General features: G+C 42.2%; 1 protein-coding gene across 2 annotated transcripts in view; it reads right to left on the minus strand.

Moving 5' to 3' along the window:
• dscaml1 (Down syndrome cell adhesion molecule like 1) overlaps positions 1-15,696 on the minus strand; it is a 125,415-nt gene that overhangs the window by 37,155 nt on the left and 72,564 nt on the right. The window contains exons 4-11 of one of the 2 annotated variants that reach the window (XM_061827580.1): positions 13,976-14,122; positions 13,609-13,887; positions 10,500-10,775; positions 10,122-10,421; positions 5,610-5,752; positions 5,082-5,211; positions 1,286-1,564; positions 721-849 (exon numbers count right to left, since the gene is read on the minus strand). In XM_061827580.1, the coding sequence (XP_061683564.1) occupies positions 721-849; positions 1,286-1,564; positions 5,082-5,211; positions 5,610-5,752; positions 10,122-10,421; positions 10,500-10,775; positions 13,609-13,887; positions 13,976-14,122 (1,683 nt within the window). Of the gene's footprint in view, positions 1-720; positions 850-1,285; positions 1,565-5,081; positions 5,212-5,609; positions 5,753-10,121; positions 10,422-10,499; positions 10,776-13,608; positions 13,888-13,975; positions 14,123-15,696 lie in introns of those variants that run through there. The other variant, XR_009796095.1, reaches the window with a different exon arrangement.

Consider the following 15,696-nt stretch of genomic DNA (forward strand, 5'->3'; position numbering starts at 1 on the left):
GTACTGTACAGGGACCTGTAAAAAAAATAATAAAATAAATAATGCTAGTTTGTCTCGCATCTTTTTTACACCTACAAATAGTGACGTCTGAGTCGTGAAAATCTATTCACTTAAAGCCTATTGTGGCTGGATTGTATTGTGACAATGAGGCGCCACATCACCATGGAGCCCGCCTGACAATTTTTCCCTCTTGCTCTCCTGCTTTCTCTGCGTGACATAAGCAAACTCTTGGCCTAGAACGAGACACTCTGAAGTGGCCAGCAGACTACCTGAAAGCAATGCAATGTGACAATGCAAGGACGCGCACAGGTAACCAGCTAACTGTATATCGCAGCTGCACTGGATAACGACTGCAGCAAATAAATGTGCTTGAGTTCTTATAGAGTAGTGGAGGGGAGACTCATGCTGGACTCCAATGTGTGCCACTTAGCAGCATTTTAACCACCTCCCCAAAATTTGGAAAACTAATAAGACTGTTCAACAAGAGATCTCCACAAAAGATTACTCAACTGTTTTCAGCAATTATCTTCAAACATGCATAATGTATTTTGAAAAAATCTTTGAATGCACTTTACATGGTTTTTAATTGAGCACCTCTCTCTCACTGTCAATCAAACCCAAGCGTTATCATCTTGAGGATAAAATCTCATTAAATGAACCAGGTGCAGCTCATGCTGTGGGCGACAAATGCAAGGGAACGATAAGAACCTGAGCATGTACCTAGTGCACTTTTGGCGTGCTTCCACATGACTTTGGGAGGTGGGTATCCATCAACTGAGCAGTTTAGAATACCAGACTTCCCGTAGATCCCATCCTGGTTGTTGGGCTGCACCACAAAACGGGGAGGCACTGTCGGCAAAAACATAGTTTTCGATTCATCATTTATAGTTTTCGATCCATCATTGATTGATCTCACTTCAGTCAAAAGCATCACTGGTTGTTCCATGTGAATTTATTTCAAGCATTTTTTTGCACACAAAAGGATTGAGGTGATCTTTTTTCTTGCTGTGTCTGTGTTGGTGAACGGGACTATAGAAAAACTAATTAACCAGTTCCACAGAGATCTAGTGGATGGGTCAAGGAAGAACTCAATCAGTTTTGCTGCCTTTTCAGCTATTTTCTCTAAGCACTAAGAATAATAAATAGATTCTTTAAAATGAGGAATAATCAAGGTTAGATGGCTGATTTATTTGACCCAGAGAAAATTCTGGTCAGCGAGAGTGAAAGTATTAAATTTCATTTTCAAACTTGGTGGAAATCTACTCAACTTCTGGTTTTTCCTCACCTGTGACAGTGAGCTGCCTCTCAGTGCTGACAGTGGCAGCGTCGTTGCTGGCGATGCAGGTGTAGTTTCCGTTGTGCTTCAGTGACACCTTGGAGATCTGCAGGGAGCTCATGAACTCTTTGGTGTCGATGGTGATGCCCGACGAAGGCACGATCTCCTGGCCGTCCTTGCGCCACGTGATGCGGATGGGCATGTCGCCGGACGCCACCACGCATGCGATGTACATCAGCTTGCCAATGGAAGTTGGCGGGAAGTCAAATGGCTGGATCAGCGGAGGAACTATGGCGGGATTACAGTGAATGAATGTGAGGGTGAGGAAGGCGGGAAGAGAAATAGTGACATGCGTATAATAGTGACGGCAGTGTGAGATGAAAACAGAGTGGCGTAGAGACAATGCAAGGGCAGGCAACAGGGTGAAATACAGGGCAGGGGAGTGGGAGAAGACAGGCAAACAGAGTAATGGAAATAAAGGGGAGATGAGAATCAAACAGTTTGATGGTTGTTTAAATGAGCAGGGTGAGTAAGAGGTGAAGACAGAGATTCAAAGTCAGATATGAATAAGTGAAGGATGGAGTATAGAAGGAGGATGTGAGGGCAAAATATGGGGAGACGTGCCGATTTGGAGATGTGAGGGCATTGAAAGGACACGAGGTGGAGAGTCAGCGGTGTGCGGGGTGTGCGGGGTACAGGTTTCATAAGAATGGAGCAGAGAAGGGAGAGCAAAAGAAGACAAATACATAGGTGAAGCTCCACCTAACGTTGAGACCCTCAGACCCTTTGTAGACACCACCCCAAAGCTTCCAAAGCATTTTAACCTGCCTATCTATGTGAACTAGCCACTGCGCCTGTGCCCCTCGCCAACCTCGCCACTCCAAACCACCCTGCCCTGATAAAGCCAGCCCATAATAGCTGCTCTAATTAGAGCCCCATCCACAGGGGAAGAATGGTGTTGCTATGGAGACCAATGGAGGTGATTCACAGTTGGAGAGGGTGGCGGTGGAGGGGGTTACATCTGAGACATCTGGGGGATTTAATCTGGACCTCATTAAAATTCATCTAATTAAATCAGAGACATGCCGAGCACACATTCGCACGCAGGTATACTGACACCCGCGCTTTGTGAACGTACGTAGGCAAACACGCAGCCACGCAATTTTTCAACACGTCCGAGAGCTTCGAGGAAGGATGCACGACACGTACACAACGGTGCGGATGTAACGGAGGGCGGAGGGAATAAACACCCCACGCTGAAGGTGGAATGCAAATACATCCACTAAGCATGTTCACATCCTTTTCAATAGCACTCGGGCTCTCTGTAATTGCTGAGTGGATCCAAGAACACACTTGGCCACTCCACCCCGTAATCAGGGGTTATTAGAGGAAATGCATACACGCTTTATTGTCTTCCTTGCTTCCTTCCTTACTTGCAGCCTACCTGCTTTCCATTCATACTGCTATGGCTTACTCATAATTGTTCCTTATATTCTTACATGCAAGAACCTTTTGAATTTTGCTATGTTCCCTCACAGTATTGAAAAGTCGGGTAACAAAAATACTGGGGACCGAATATTTTCTTTGGAATATGTAGAAATTAACTTGGGGAACGTTTGTACAGCTGTCATTGAAAACACTGTATTTTTTTTTTAAATGATAATGCAGTAACTTTATTGAAAATTACGTTTTTTGTTAGTGAAAGAAAGAACTTAAACTTGAAGGACTATTCACAAAATACATCTCAAGTTAAAATCATCACATTAAAAAACATATGTGCAATCATTCCTATGAACTACCTTGAAAAAAAATTGACCTCAATTTCACAGATGGGATTTTGAACCCCTTTGCAAATTTAACAAATAGCCACAAAAATCCAAACAGTATACCACTGTACTACACTGAATACAGCTCAGTATTAATCTTGCTAATTCAGAAGTTGACACTTCATAGGACAGAACTATGGCTTAAAAAAAACTTAAATGAAGCAGTAAAAAAAACCCACCATGTTACATGTAATTAATTTAATGTTAGTTATTCTACAACGGGGCTACATTCAAATATTTCAAAACTGCGTATTTTCCCTTTAATTTGGACAATATATTCCACAAGTAAGAACAATATTGTTAAAAACACTTTCAGAAATCTATCCAAATGTATGGAGAGACTGAGTGTTTTAGCTATTATAAAAAAATTATTGGCAGAGAATATCAGCACTCGCAGAGCTTTTTTCACCTCTAAATGCTACAAGTAATTCTGCTTCAAATACATATGATGCTGGAAGCTTTAGGAGTTATTTTAAAAGAAAAGAAAAAACATGAAAATTTATTGAAAAAATAATAACATACATGCCGCTGCTGTTACACTGACTAATCTTTTTTTTTTTTCACAAATGAAATTTTGTTGGTTTGACTAGTGTTGGCATATACACTGTACTGCCTATATCCATCGATTTTCTGAGCCGCTCATCCTCACAAGGGTTGTGGGAGTGCTGGACCCTATCCCAGCAGACAGGCAGGGCAGGAGGCTGGGTACTCCCTGAACTGGTGGCCAGCCAATCACAGGGCACAAAGAGACAGAGAACATTTGCACTCACAATCACACCTAGGGGCAATTTAGAGTCTCCAATGAATGCATGTTTTTGGGATGTGGGAGGACACCGGACCACCCGGAGAAAACATGCAAACTCCACAGGTGGGGCCGGGTTTTGAACCCCGGTCCTCAGAAAAGTGTGGCTAACGCGCTAACCAGTTGCATCACGGTGCCACCCACTATACTGCATTCTAGAGTTAGTTTTTTTGAGCTGTAGTTTAGTACAGAATTTTTTTTTTCACAAAGTTTAAGTGCGGCCATAGAGGTTCTGCACATTCGGGCTGACCAATTACACACTTCATCTGCAACAAAAAGCATTTTTTAATTTAAAGCAGACATTTTGGCCAAACCAACTATTTTGAATATTTGTGATGTAACATTGTCTCTATGTTGCCTCAGTTAACGTGAAATATGAGTTAAAGTCGTCTACACAGTCCAAAGTGGAAGACTGAAATCAGGTAATTCGAACTGCTCAAGATTGTCTACGTCACAATCAAACAATTCTGCCTTCTTCTCCGCTCCCAAGCCAGGGTGTCAACGTTCCAAACTCGTGTAATCTCTCAAGTGGGTCTTCTACATGGAGGAAACCAATCAGAAGAAAGGGGGTGGTCTCACCCACATATGGACTAAGAGGATACGAAACTAGGTCAAACAGAAGGAGCTGTCAGAGGAGCCTTTTCTATACACTCATATGACAAATCCAAGGTGTTCATTCAAAATCAAATTGAGGCTTTTCTACAAAGTCACTCTGTGGAAGTCTTCCATGCAGCATGCAGCACGTCTTTGGCGTTTCCACATACAGTCACAGGTTACCAATGGCGTTTAGACGTCTATCCAAGAATACAAATATTGTAAATGATAATTGTACAAGTCCAGGTGCTTAAAATAGGCACAATGTGACCATAATTCAATTTTCTTGCCTAATCACACAAAATAACTAGAAACCAAACATGTGGAAGTGAGAAAAAGGAAACTTTTGATAGAAGTAACAAATAGCCAGTCATGATATAAAATAATACATAAGCCAAAATTCAATAATGTTATTGTCAGGAGATCTTGTTTAGCTTTTGGAGTATCCCCAAAATATACACTAGAGCAGTTTATTGTTAAATAAATGACATTTCTTTTTATATGAACTCCTGCTGAACTGTGAGAATAAGCATGCACACTTTGATTCAGAGATATGAGCCTGCCAAAGAAAGGCACGACTCACCTTTGACTGTAATGTATACAGTCTGCTTGATGAAAAGCTGAGGTTGTATGAGCACACTACAGATATACGCCCCCTCATCCATCCCCTTCTGGACATCGGTAAGCTTCAGGGTGCCGTTTTCAAACACCACCTGTAAAGAGTTACGCAATGGTTGTCGTCAGGGTCAAACACAGCCTTTCTAATCCAGTGTAGTGTTCAATTTGAATTTAATAATGATGACTCAAAACAATCACACATCATTGCGACCAGCATTAATTTGAACTATTCAACCAATTTAATTGCATTTGATTGTGTGTACTGTTCATTAATCACCTTCCCCAATGTCATGATAGAATACACAATTTGCCCCCACACCCCAAGACTTAAAAGATCACAACAACTCAAAAATTGGGGAACAAATCTAACTTAAATTATTGAGTTACTCCTTGTGATGCAAAAGACAAAGCAGAAGTTTGGGTGGCCACTTGTTTTTCTCGCTGTAAAACCCACGTTTGTCTTGAAATCTTATCTGAATGTGTCTGACTTCACCTGACGATGGTTGTCGGGTAGCAGAAGCCCCTCCTTGTACCAGTTGATGGAATAATACGGGTAGCCGATCACACGGCAGTTTACAAAAGAGCTGCGTCCTGCCACAGCCGTGATGTTTTTCATCGGCCGAATCCTTGGATTGCCTGATCAACAAAGAGAAGCCAAGGGCAGGGAGACAGACAGATAGCGGAATAGAGAGAGAGATTTGACCAGCAGAAAAGGAGAGGAAAAGAAGATGATTAGTCAATGGCGCCGAACCTAGGTGGGGAATTTTTGGAGGGAGGGAATAACAGGGGAAGGTGATTGTGTTGGGATGGATGAGGGGGATGAGAAGAGAAAAAGAGAAAAAACAATGAGCTTGTTTGAGTCAAGTTTTTTTGACTCCTAATGCTTGGACTCATAGCATTCCTTATATGCACCATCTATTGTACACAAAATCATTCATGCTCACATTCTCACCTGTGGACAATTAAAAGTCTTCCATTAACATAACATGCATGTTTTTGGAATGTGGAAGGTTGCCTTACAATCTGTAAAAACAAAACGTGCAAACGCGATGAGAACATACAAACGCCATACGCCTGAGCTGAGATTCGAAATCAGAAGACAGCCTAAGCACCTGTTCACCGTGTTGTTTGTATCAGGGGTCTCCAATGACACGGAGCCAGGCCTGGAGGTGGGGTTTGAAAGTGAGCGGCTAGTGGCTGGGCCTGCCCTTATGGGGCCCAGCCCGGCAACGGTCGGAAAGGTAATGTGGGGCGGGCCCCGATTCCAATGGGCTCACACCATCTGTGAGAGAGGTCATAGGCGTTGGATGGAGTGTGAGCTAAGCGGTGGCGGAAGGCAGGGACCCTTGGCAATCCAATCCTCTGTGACAAAAGCTGGCTTTAGGGGCATGGAACATCACCTCTCCTTGCAAAGAAGGAGCTCAAGCTGGTGTGTGAGGACGAGAAAATCCGACTAGACATAGACGGGCCTGCCAATACACACAGCTTGGGCTCGGGTACCATTCCTGGTACTAAAAGTGTGGGACTCTCTTCCACTATGGGATTGCCCAAAGTGAGAGGCATGCTTTGGGGTTCACTCCGGTGGACGAGAGGGTAACATCTCTCTGCCTTTGGGTGTTGGGGACAGGTTCTGATTGTCGTCATCCACTCTCACTATCATAAGTCTTAATTTACATGTCACCCCACAAATTTTATTCTAAAAGGTCTTTTTTAAAAAAAAAAAAAAAGAAATTCTCCTCCATCCAACTAGCCATCAATGCTCTTTACCAATGATCCTCACAAGGATCATGGGTGAGCTGGGGCCTATCCCAGGTATCTTCAAGCGAAACACAGGGAACACCCTAAACTGGTCACCAGCCAATCCGAAGGCACGTATAAACAAACAACCATTCACACTCATTCACACATAAAAGCAATTCAGCATCTTTGATCAACCTACTACACATGATTTTTGGATGTGGGAGGAAAACAGAGTACCTCTTCCCAGCATGGGGAGAACACGCAAACTCACACAGAGGATAACGGTAGAACTTTAAGGCAGATGTGGTAACCACTTGCCCAGCGCTCCACCTTTTTCCTTCTCATTCATTAAAACCACGTTGAATCACACAAGTTCTTGAGTAACCAGATCCTACCTGTATAAAGTCACAGACAGATTGAGAAATTTCCGAGACTTATGCCACATCAAGCATCAGTAGTTCTCTTTGAGAACCAGTCCCCAATAATTTGATTCCCAAGAATTGTTTGTCAGTTTTATTGACTGAGGATTTCAGTTGTTATTTCCACTTGGAAAAAAAAGGAAAAAGATGTGCTTGGCTTCTGGTAAAGGCACTTAAAGCGTGTCGTTCTTCGGTGTGATTCGACCGACAGTGGAGAGCACAGCTGGGAGATTTGGCGGAGACACGAAAAAACCAGGAAAGAGCTATCCAGTGAGAAAAATCTACCTAGTCTATTAAAAGACTTGATGTCCTGGAAAAAGTAATGAAAGTTAGAAGCTCTCCTGTCTGTTCTCAGTCAAAACCCAAATATTTTCTTTTTTCACCATCAATAAGAGTGGAACTGGACAGTTGTGATATCTGTGATATCTTTTAAGTATGCAAAAACAGCATTAAGCTTTTAGTGTCTCTTGTCATACTTAGAGAAGAAAATTGTGTACTTTCTTCCTCCTTGCTCACTATCTGTGAAGTAAAATTATGAGTGCATTCCGAATATGATGTATCTTCTGTCAAAGATGAAAATATCAACAAACTAAAAGAAACAACCCCTTTTGTATTATATCATTCCGTCACCCAATGAGTATCAATAAAAGAAACAATAAGGAATCAGTATATATGGAAAAATAATCAGTATCAATAACGGAATCAGAATTCGTGTTTCACTGTTGAATGACCTTCAAATGAATATCTTCATATGCCTGAGCTTTCAAACTCCTGGATTGGATCACTTTACATTGTCCAAGTGTACCAAGAGCTGTGGACGGTGAGTAGATGGGACCAAAAATGTCAACGTTGGCCACTATAGTTCTAGCAATATAAGAGAAAGACAAATAGACTCAAGCAGGAATGTGATTAAGAAAGTTAGAAAATGTCTCGAGTTAACAGAGGGCAATAGTGGCCATCCCTCAGTCATCCTTCACCTGCTGGCTGACATTCTCTTCTCCCAGTTCATCTTATGTACATCTTTGTTTTTGTCTCTCCATCAACCTCTCTTATGCGCCGCCCTGCCTCACATGCCCCCCTCGCTCCCCCTCCTCCATTTCTCAGTGTGTGCCGAGCTTTGAAGTTGCAGCTTTGACGAGCCAAAGATGTATTATTCAGCAGTGCCGTCTCAATGGCGCACACCCTGGCGGACACGTGCGCTCACACACACATATATACAGTATACCAATGTGTGTTCTCAACAATATCCGTAGCTGTTGGCCCCCTAACTGACTGTGTTATGCGTGTCCCATTTCTGTGAGTGAATAAGCAGCGCTTCTTTGGGAAGGTCTACGGTATTGCATGTGTGTCTATGTGCTAAAGTTCTCTGGCAAGGCTGCTCATTGTCACTGCCGAGATTATTACACCATATCTCTCTGGAGAAAACTCGTGTCACAGCGGCACATTTTGCCAAAGGATGGAGAAAAATCACGAGTGTGAGAAAGAAAGAACAGGATACTGAGAGTGAGCCGTATAGAGAGCGACACAAGCGCGTCCATCAGGGTCACTCATCATCCTGATAGCACCGGTCCTGTCACCAGAATTTACCATCAGTCTATCCACACACTGGCACTCCTCTTCTCTCATCACATCCATCTACAGGACAACCATCTGCTTCTTGCTTTTCTTCCTGTCTTACAAACTGCATGTTAACTGAACTTCATCCATCTTAAAATACATTAGAGCACTCCATTAGGTATACCTACATAATCTGATGAAAGGCAGGACATGAGCTCTATTAAAATTTATGCTTTCACAAATTATTATTATTTATTATTGGGGGAAAAGTACAATATTTTGGGAGGAAATTTTCTGAATGACACTGACTACAACAATGAATATTATTGGATTATTATCTGAGAGATTATACATTGTATTGTTGTTGCTGAAACTCTAGTATATATGTCCAAGTATGGTCAATTTCAGAAATTATTACTAAATGATTAGATCACAACATGGACTGTTATTTTCAAAAATTATTAACAAATATAAAAAGTTGAAAATATCTTGGGAGCTAATCTATTAACTTTGTTGGGCACTCCAACTGTCTGAGCTGTCCTATTGAACACCACCTTTTTTTTTTTTTTTTAAATCAGTAGGAGGCTTGTGACATTATGCCGCCACAAGATTGAAAATATATATTAGATACTGCTTTGTTTGAGATATTGGATTTAGATATACTGTGCAAGACGGTGCTGCGGAGTAAATGTTTTTTGTGGACCCGATCAAAGATGTCATTGATGAGATCAGCGCATTAGGACATTAAAACCGATCAAACAATCAGAAAAATATCCCAATTAGCATCAGATTCTGATGAAGCTGATCAAATTGGTTTAAAGTCTCGTGGCTACACTTTGTTTTTGTACGTTCTGTCACCTAGTAGAAGATGATTTAACCATGACTACCTATCATGAGATGAATAGATGAGTAAAGTATTTGCAGTAAATAATTTTCACAGATCACTGCCATTCACGGCTGTTGTATTCAAATACCCATGTTGATACGGAGGACTGGCAGTGAATGAGTTCAGTGAAATTGAATATTTTCCCACAGTTTACTTGATGGGGACATCTCTCACGGCACACTAATGTCACATTGATTGGACTGTTTAATCAAGAGTTTCCTCTAGGGAAAAAAAAACAGCTCAAGAAATGACATTATAAAGAGATCATGTCAGATTTCAGGAAAAACATTAAACATATATAGAAAGAGAGGTAAACAAATAGAAGGGTAGAGGAAAGGATATGAGTGGGGGTGAGGCCATGTGAAGCCTTGATTATGACTGATATTGAAAAGAAGACAGGCACCTCTTACGTTTATGCGCGCTTGGTACTCGGCGCTACCGGCCGAGTTTCGTGCGGCGCACCGATACAATCCACCGTCGCGGATCTGGGGGTTGCTGACGTTGACGTAGCTCACGGTGCTCCCGTCGGAATGCGTATACTGGCTGGCTCGCACGCGGGAAAGGTCACGGGCCACGGGCTCATCGTCCAGGGTCCAGGTGATGGTCGGCGGAGGCGCTCCTTTGGCAGTGCACATCAGGGAAAACGGCTCGCCTGGGACCACCACCTTCTCACTGAAGGAGGCCACAATACGCGGAGTGCCATCTGAAGGAAACAGATCAGTACATCTTTCTGTGTCTCAACATTTGCATACAGTACATTAATGGTCTTGATGAACCTCACCTTCCAGCAGTATGATGGAGAAGTCCTGGGCGGTTTGGGCTTTGCGTGTGGCAAAGCACTGATAAGCGCCCGAGTGTCTTTTCTGGGCCGCCGAAATGAACAAGGTCTCGTTGTGAGCGCCTTGGATGGAGAAGTGTTGGTCGGGCAGAACAGGTTCTGTGTTACGGTACCACGACACGGAATAGTGGGGAGAACCCTGGACAGCACAAGATAGGATGACCGTGCTGCTGATGCCCGTCTTGAGGTTCTTGGGGGACAAGGTTACCCGCAGGGGTTCTAAAGATGGAGAATCCAAAGAAGAGAGAGATAAAAAGGGGATTTGGAATTGTTTAAAGACTTATACTAACTATAATGGTACAAAGAGATACAAGTTTAAAATGTTCAATGACCACTTTTGGAACTCACCTATTGTATTGTAACTGATTTTTCTCTACTGAAATTACTGGAAATGCAATTAATCCATTACAAACACCCCCTCAAAAAAAAGTACAAATATTTTGTTTGTGCTTGTAATACGTTTATTGAAGCGTATTAACATAACTCAACAGAATTAAATGAGACATTGAGAACTGAGATCCGATTGGAAGAGACACTAACATTACGTGTCTCCTGGAATTGTTCGATCAGTTCCGCACAAACTCCCTTTTAGTTGATAGGTTTGAGATTGGTTCATAGGATTTTTATATTGATACATGCTGTAAATAAACCAGTCAAATGCTCATTTTAGATTATGCTGCAGTATGCTAAGAAAATGGATGTTCATAATTTGGACGAGCTATATTTAAACCATGAAACTTTTTTGGCATTTTTTTTTTGAAGAATGCCACCATACAGTGCTCATATCTCAAGTTTGCACTCCCAAGGCCAATCAACAAAAATTGGCCGAATGAGGGTTTGTATATGCATGTGTATGAGTAAGTTCCTTTCAGCTTGTGCCTTTCGGGTCACCACAGAGTGCCATCTCAGATGAACATGCATATATGTTTGGCACAATTTTTACACCGGATGCCCTTCCTGACGCAACCCTTCTCAGGGAGTGGAGGCCCCAGTGGGATATGACCCCACAACCCCTGGTTTACCAAACCAGTGCTCTAACCACTGAGCTAAAGGGCCTCTTGTATATGTATGTGTATATATATATAAAAAAAAGGAAAGTTATGTCACCTGCATCTAAATATTGATAGAGGGGCAGTAGAGAGTAAATACATATTCCTGGGAGGCAGGTGTAGAGTTTACATCATCATGGTACAGTTCAGGAAGATGAGAAAATACATTCAGCAAAGAAGAGGGATAAAGGACAACAGTGGAGTACATTTGACATTATGTGCTCTTTATTTTTGGAATGTGGCTGTTTATTCACAGTGGAGCCTCATTTTCCGCAGGGTATAGTGACTGGAGTGGACCACGAATTATGGACATCTGTGGGTAACTGATGTCCATTACAACTGTATTGGGAAAATAGATACAAGTCCTTATATTTTTGACCCCCCCCCCCCAAAAAAAAAAAAATATTGAATAAGAGGGGGTAAACTGAGAAAGAAAAAAAGAAAGAAACTTAAAGAAACATTATTGGGATTGGATTGACCTCAAAAAAGAAATAAGTGGGGAAAAAATAAAAAACAACATAAAAATATGAAAACAAGGGGCCAAACTGCAAGCATGCGAGGGGTCCAATGTACAGGATTCCAAAAAACCTCTGCTCCACCCTATACTTTGGTACTATACACCAAAGGATGGCTGCCTGAAAGTAATACCCGTTTGACAATTAAAGTTCAAAAGACGATGACACAGAGCTGAAAGTAGGGCTTTTTTTTTTTTTACACCTTTTAGTATCTTTTGTGTCTGCCAGGTTGTTTTGTTTTACGATTACATACTGTGCATCCTCATTGCATTTGTATGAATATGTGTGCGTGCGCGCGTGCCAGTATGTGTACAATAAACAACAATGAAAATCAGACAGTGACATAAAGGGGGAGAAAATGTCAGCGAACAATAAAGCAGCTGGTGTTAGATGCTCTGGGCTCCTGAATATGTGTGTGTCTGGGTGAAAGTGGCAGTATGTACGTGATGACTCTCTTTATAGGCTTATAGTTTTTATAGGCTTATAGTTTGTGTGTGTGTGTGTGTGTGTGTGTGTGTCCTAGCTCTTATATGTCGTGCCACTGCATGTTTGTAGGCAGTGTTGTGATTTGCCTTGGAGCCAGTCTGCCCAGTGTTCGCGGACTTCCCCATTACCACTCCACCCCCCCCCCCCCCCACTTGCCCTCCTGGCTACTCTACAAGTGCGACAGCTCCTTTGCTTGCATCACCTTCTCACATGGACAAAAAGTATCAGTGAATTCAAACATGGCCTCTCTCTAAAGGACAATTTCATTCTAAACTTGCCATAACAGTTTTGTAAGTGGACATTTTCTGTTCCAACATAGCTTTCAGTAAAACAGCATCCAAAAAAGGCACATTTGGATGAGTTACATCTGTACCTTAATCTCATTAACAATCAAAAATGGACTATAGGACAACGAAGATTTTTAGCATCAGTGTGATCTGATGTAATATATGGAGACACACCAGTGGCATGACCTGTTAAAAAGTAACATTTCTATATTTTAATTATAATATAGGGGATGCACTGATGCCACTTTCAGACTGAATATGAGTTCAAGCACTTCCACAAGCAGAGTACTCACCAACACCGAAGCAACTCACAGGGTGGCAGCTTCCATCGCTGCCACAGTTTAGTTCATCCAATTTGTAGAGCACAATTTGCAGTGGCAAACAAAGTGTTGTCATCTATGTTTGCCTTAAAGTATTGGTGTTGTAGTATAGGAATATTATTTCAGACAGAGTACGAGTACAAATGTACACAATTCGCACTAATACTTGAACATCCCTACTGCAATCTATTACCAAGAGTGTTGCTCTAACACAATACTGTAAGGTCCAATTTTTATATTTTGGTAACACTATACCTGGTCCAATCTGAGATGTGTAATAACATGCATTTTAAAGTTAGTTGAATTGTTTTGCCGATTAACGACGCAGAGAGGAATTAAAAGTGTCCTAATTTGCCAGACAGGAGCCTTCAAAATACAATTTTGGTATGACCCACCGATGACGTTGAGGTGACCCGTCACCTCTTTGGAGCCGAAGCTGTTGGTGACCTCACAGATGTAGTTGCCGCTGTCTTCCAGCCTCAAGTCAGAAATCGTGAGGCCTGTGATGCGGCGCGTCCAGCGGGAGTCTGCCGGCAGTGGCCGCCCATCCTTTAACCATCTGATGGTGGGGTTTGGGTACCCTGATGCGATGCAGGGCAGCTCCACACTATGCCCTACCTTCACCTCACCGGATTGGAAACTGTCCAGGACTGACGGGGTGGACTCCGTAGGGTCTGAACGTTTGAAATGGGAAGACAAATAAATGCAAGGTACAATACTTCTTGATCGGAACAAAATGTGCCTGTTGAAGAGGTTGCGTACCCATAACAGAGAGCCTGGCTCCATTGCTCTGCCGAGTCTCACCACTGTACTTGTGCTTTGTGATACAGCGATAGGTGGACAGAGCATCTTCCTTCTGTACCTCTGAGATATACAGAGCTCCAAATGAGGTCAAGAAGAAACGGTTACCTGTGGTAGACAAGAGAAAAGAGAAAATACATTAGTTGTAATCAGATAAAGACTTTCATTCATCCATTTTCCACAGCTTAACCTCTTCAGGGACTGAAGAGTTTTTTTTTGTTCTTTTTTCAATAAGCACACACTATTAGCCTACGCCAGGCGCAAAAGCATTGTATGGGGGAGAAGACCTAGGATAAAAGAAACTAACTGACAGGTGTCCAAGGCAGTAGTATTTTAAATTTGTGGCATCGAAGTAGTGGGGCCCAAATTGTTTCTTTTTTCTTTTTTTCCCAAGGTGCCCCAAATCAGCCCATTTTGAACATGTGGTCACACCTGCTCATACACTACACTGTATAACACACAACAATAATCCAGACAGACTTCTAAATAAATGGCAAAGCACATTTATTTGTAGAGCACAATTCATTCTACCCTTATTGACGGAGCCTAACTGTATGGTTGCCTCGGTTATGTGCTCTCTAGTATCGTCTATATTTTTGTGTTTTTCATTCGACTATGGATTTATCATAAGACTCAAGGGAAATTTGGTAAACAGGGAGTTTACTCCGGACTTGACTTCACCAATTTTTACTCATCCGCTCAACTGCTTACCAGAGTGGTGCTGCGATCTACGGGGCATCGAGGCAACGCCACAGAGAGAAGCAACTAGGAGAGTTTGTGAAGATCCATAAGAGAACATTCCAAATGCCACTTCTGTTGAGCCATTTCACAAATTTACACTCCCGACCCAACAAAATGGACGAGCTTCATTTTCTCAGAAAGACCAGTAAGTAAGGACTTTAGATATTCTGCCCTCCTGTGCTTCAGAGACTTGGCTTTGTGAACCCATCACCGAGGATTATCAGGATGGTTATCAGGAATAACAAAAGGCTGTGGGATATGCTGCTATATCAACAAAATGGTGAAATGACATCATAGAGCTTACCACACACTGTAGCCCGAACTTGGAGTCGCGAGAGTTTTTGAACTGTAAGTCATTGTACTCGCAATGCAGGTTCACTTCATTCATACTTGCGGGTGTCTACATTCCTCCCCTCAAGCCAACACAAATGTCGCGTTGGTAATGCTCACTGAACAATTAAGTGAACTTGAAAAAAAGCAGATCCACTCCTCATTATTTTTGTGAACTTTAAACAAAGCTCAACTCAACCACGAACTCTCCAAAAACAAGCAGCACATTGAGTGTCCAATTGGCGATAACAAAATTCCATAGAACACTGCTCTACAGCAGTATGCTAAAGGATCCATACCCTGCTATCCTTTGTGCAGTTCTGGGCTCAGAGTTCAATACATTCCTTATCAGTCTAATATGAAATGTACTTTGGTTCTACACCATGAATTGTACACAAAGCAGGGCTGTTTTGACATACTGATCTGTCTGATCCAGTGAAAGAATGAATCTACAAGCCCGTGCTCTTCTACCATTAATGACACGTAGATCTGTGTGTAATCTGCATGGTTGTGGGAGGACACATTATAGTTCTGTATTCGCCGGAAAGTTGTACAGCATGAACAATAGAGGCTCCCAGGACTAACCCCTGAAGAACCTCACAGGGCATAAC

The sequence above is a fragment of the Syngnathoides biaculeatus genome, chromosome 8 (assembly GCF_019802595.1).
Source record: "Syngnathoides biaculeatus isolate LvHL_M chromosome 8, ASM1980259v1, whole genome shotgun sequence".
Taxonomy (NCBI): Eukaryota; Metazoa; Chordata; class Actinopteri; order Syngnathiformes; family Syngnathidae; genus Syngnathoides; species Syngnathoides biaculeatus.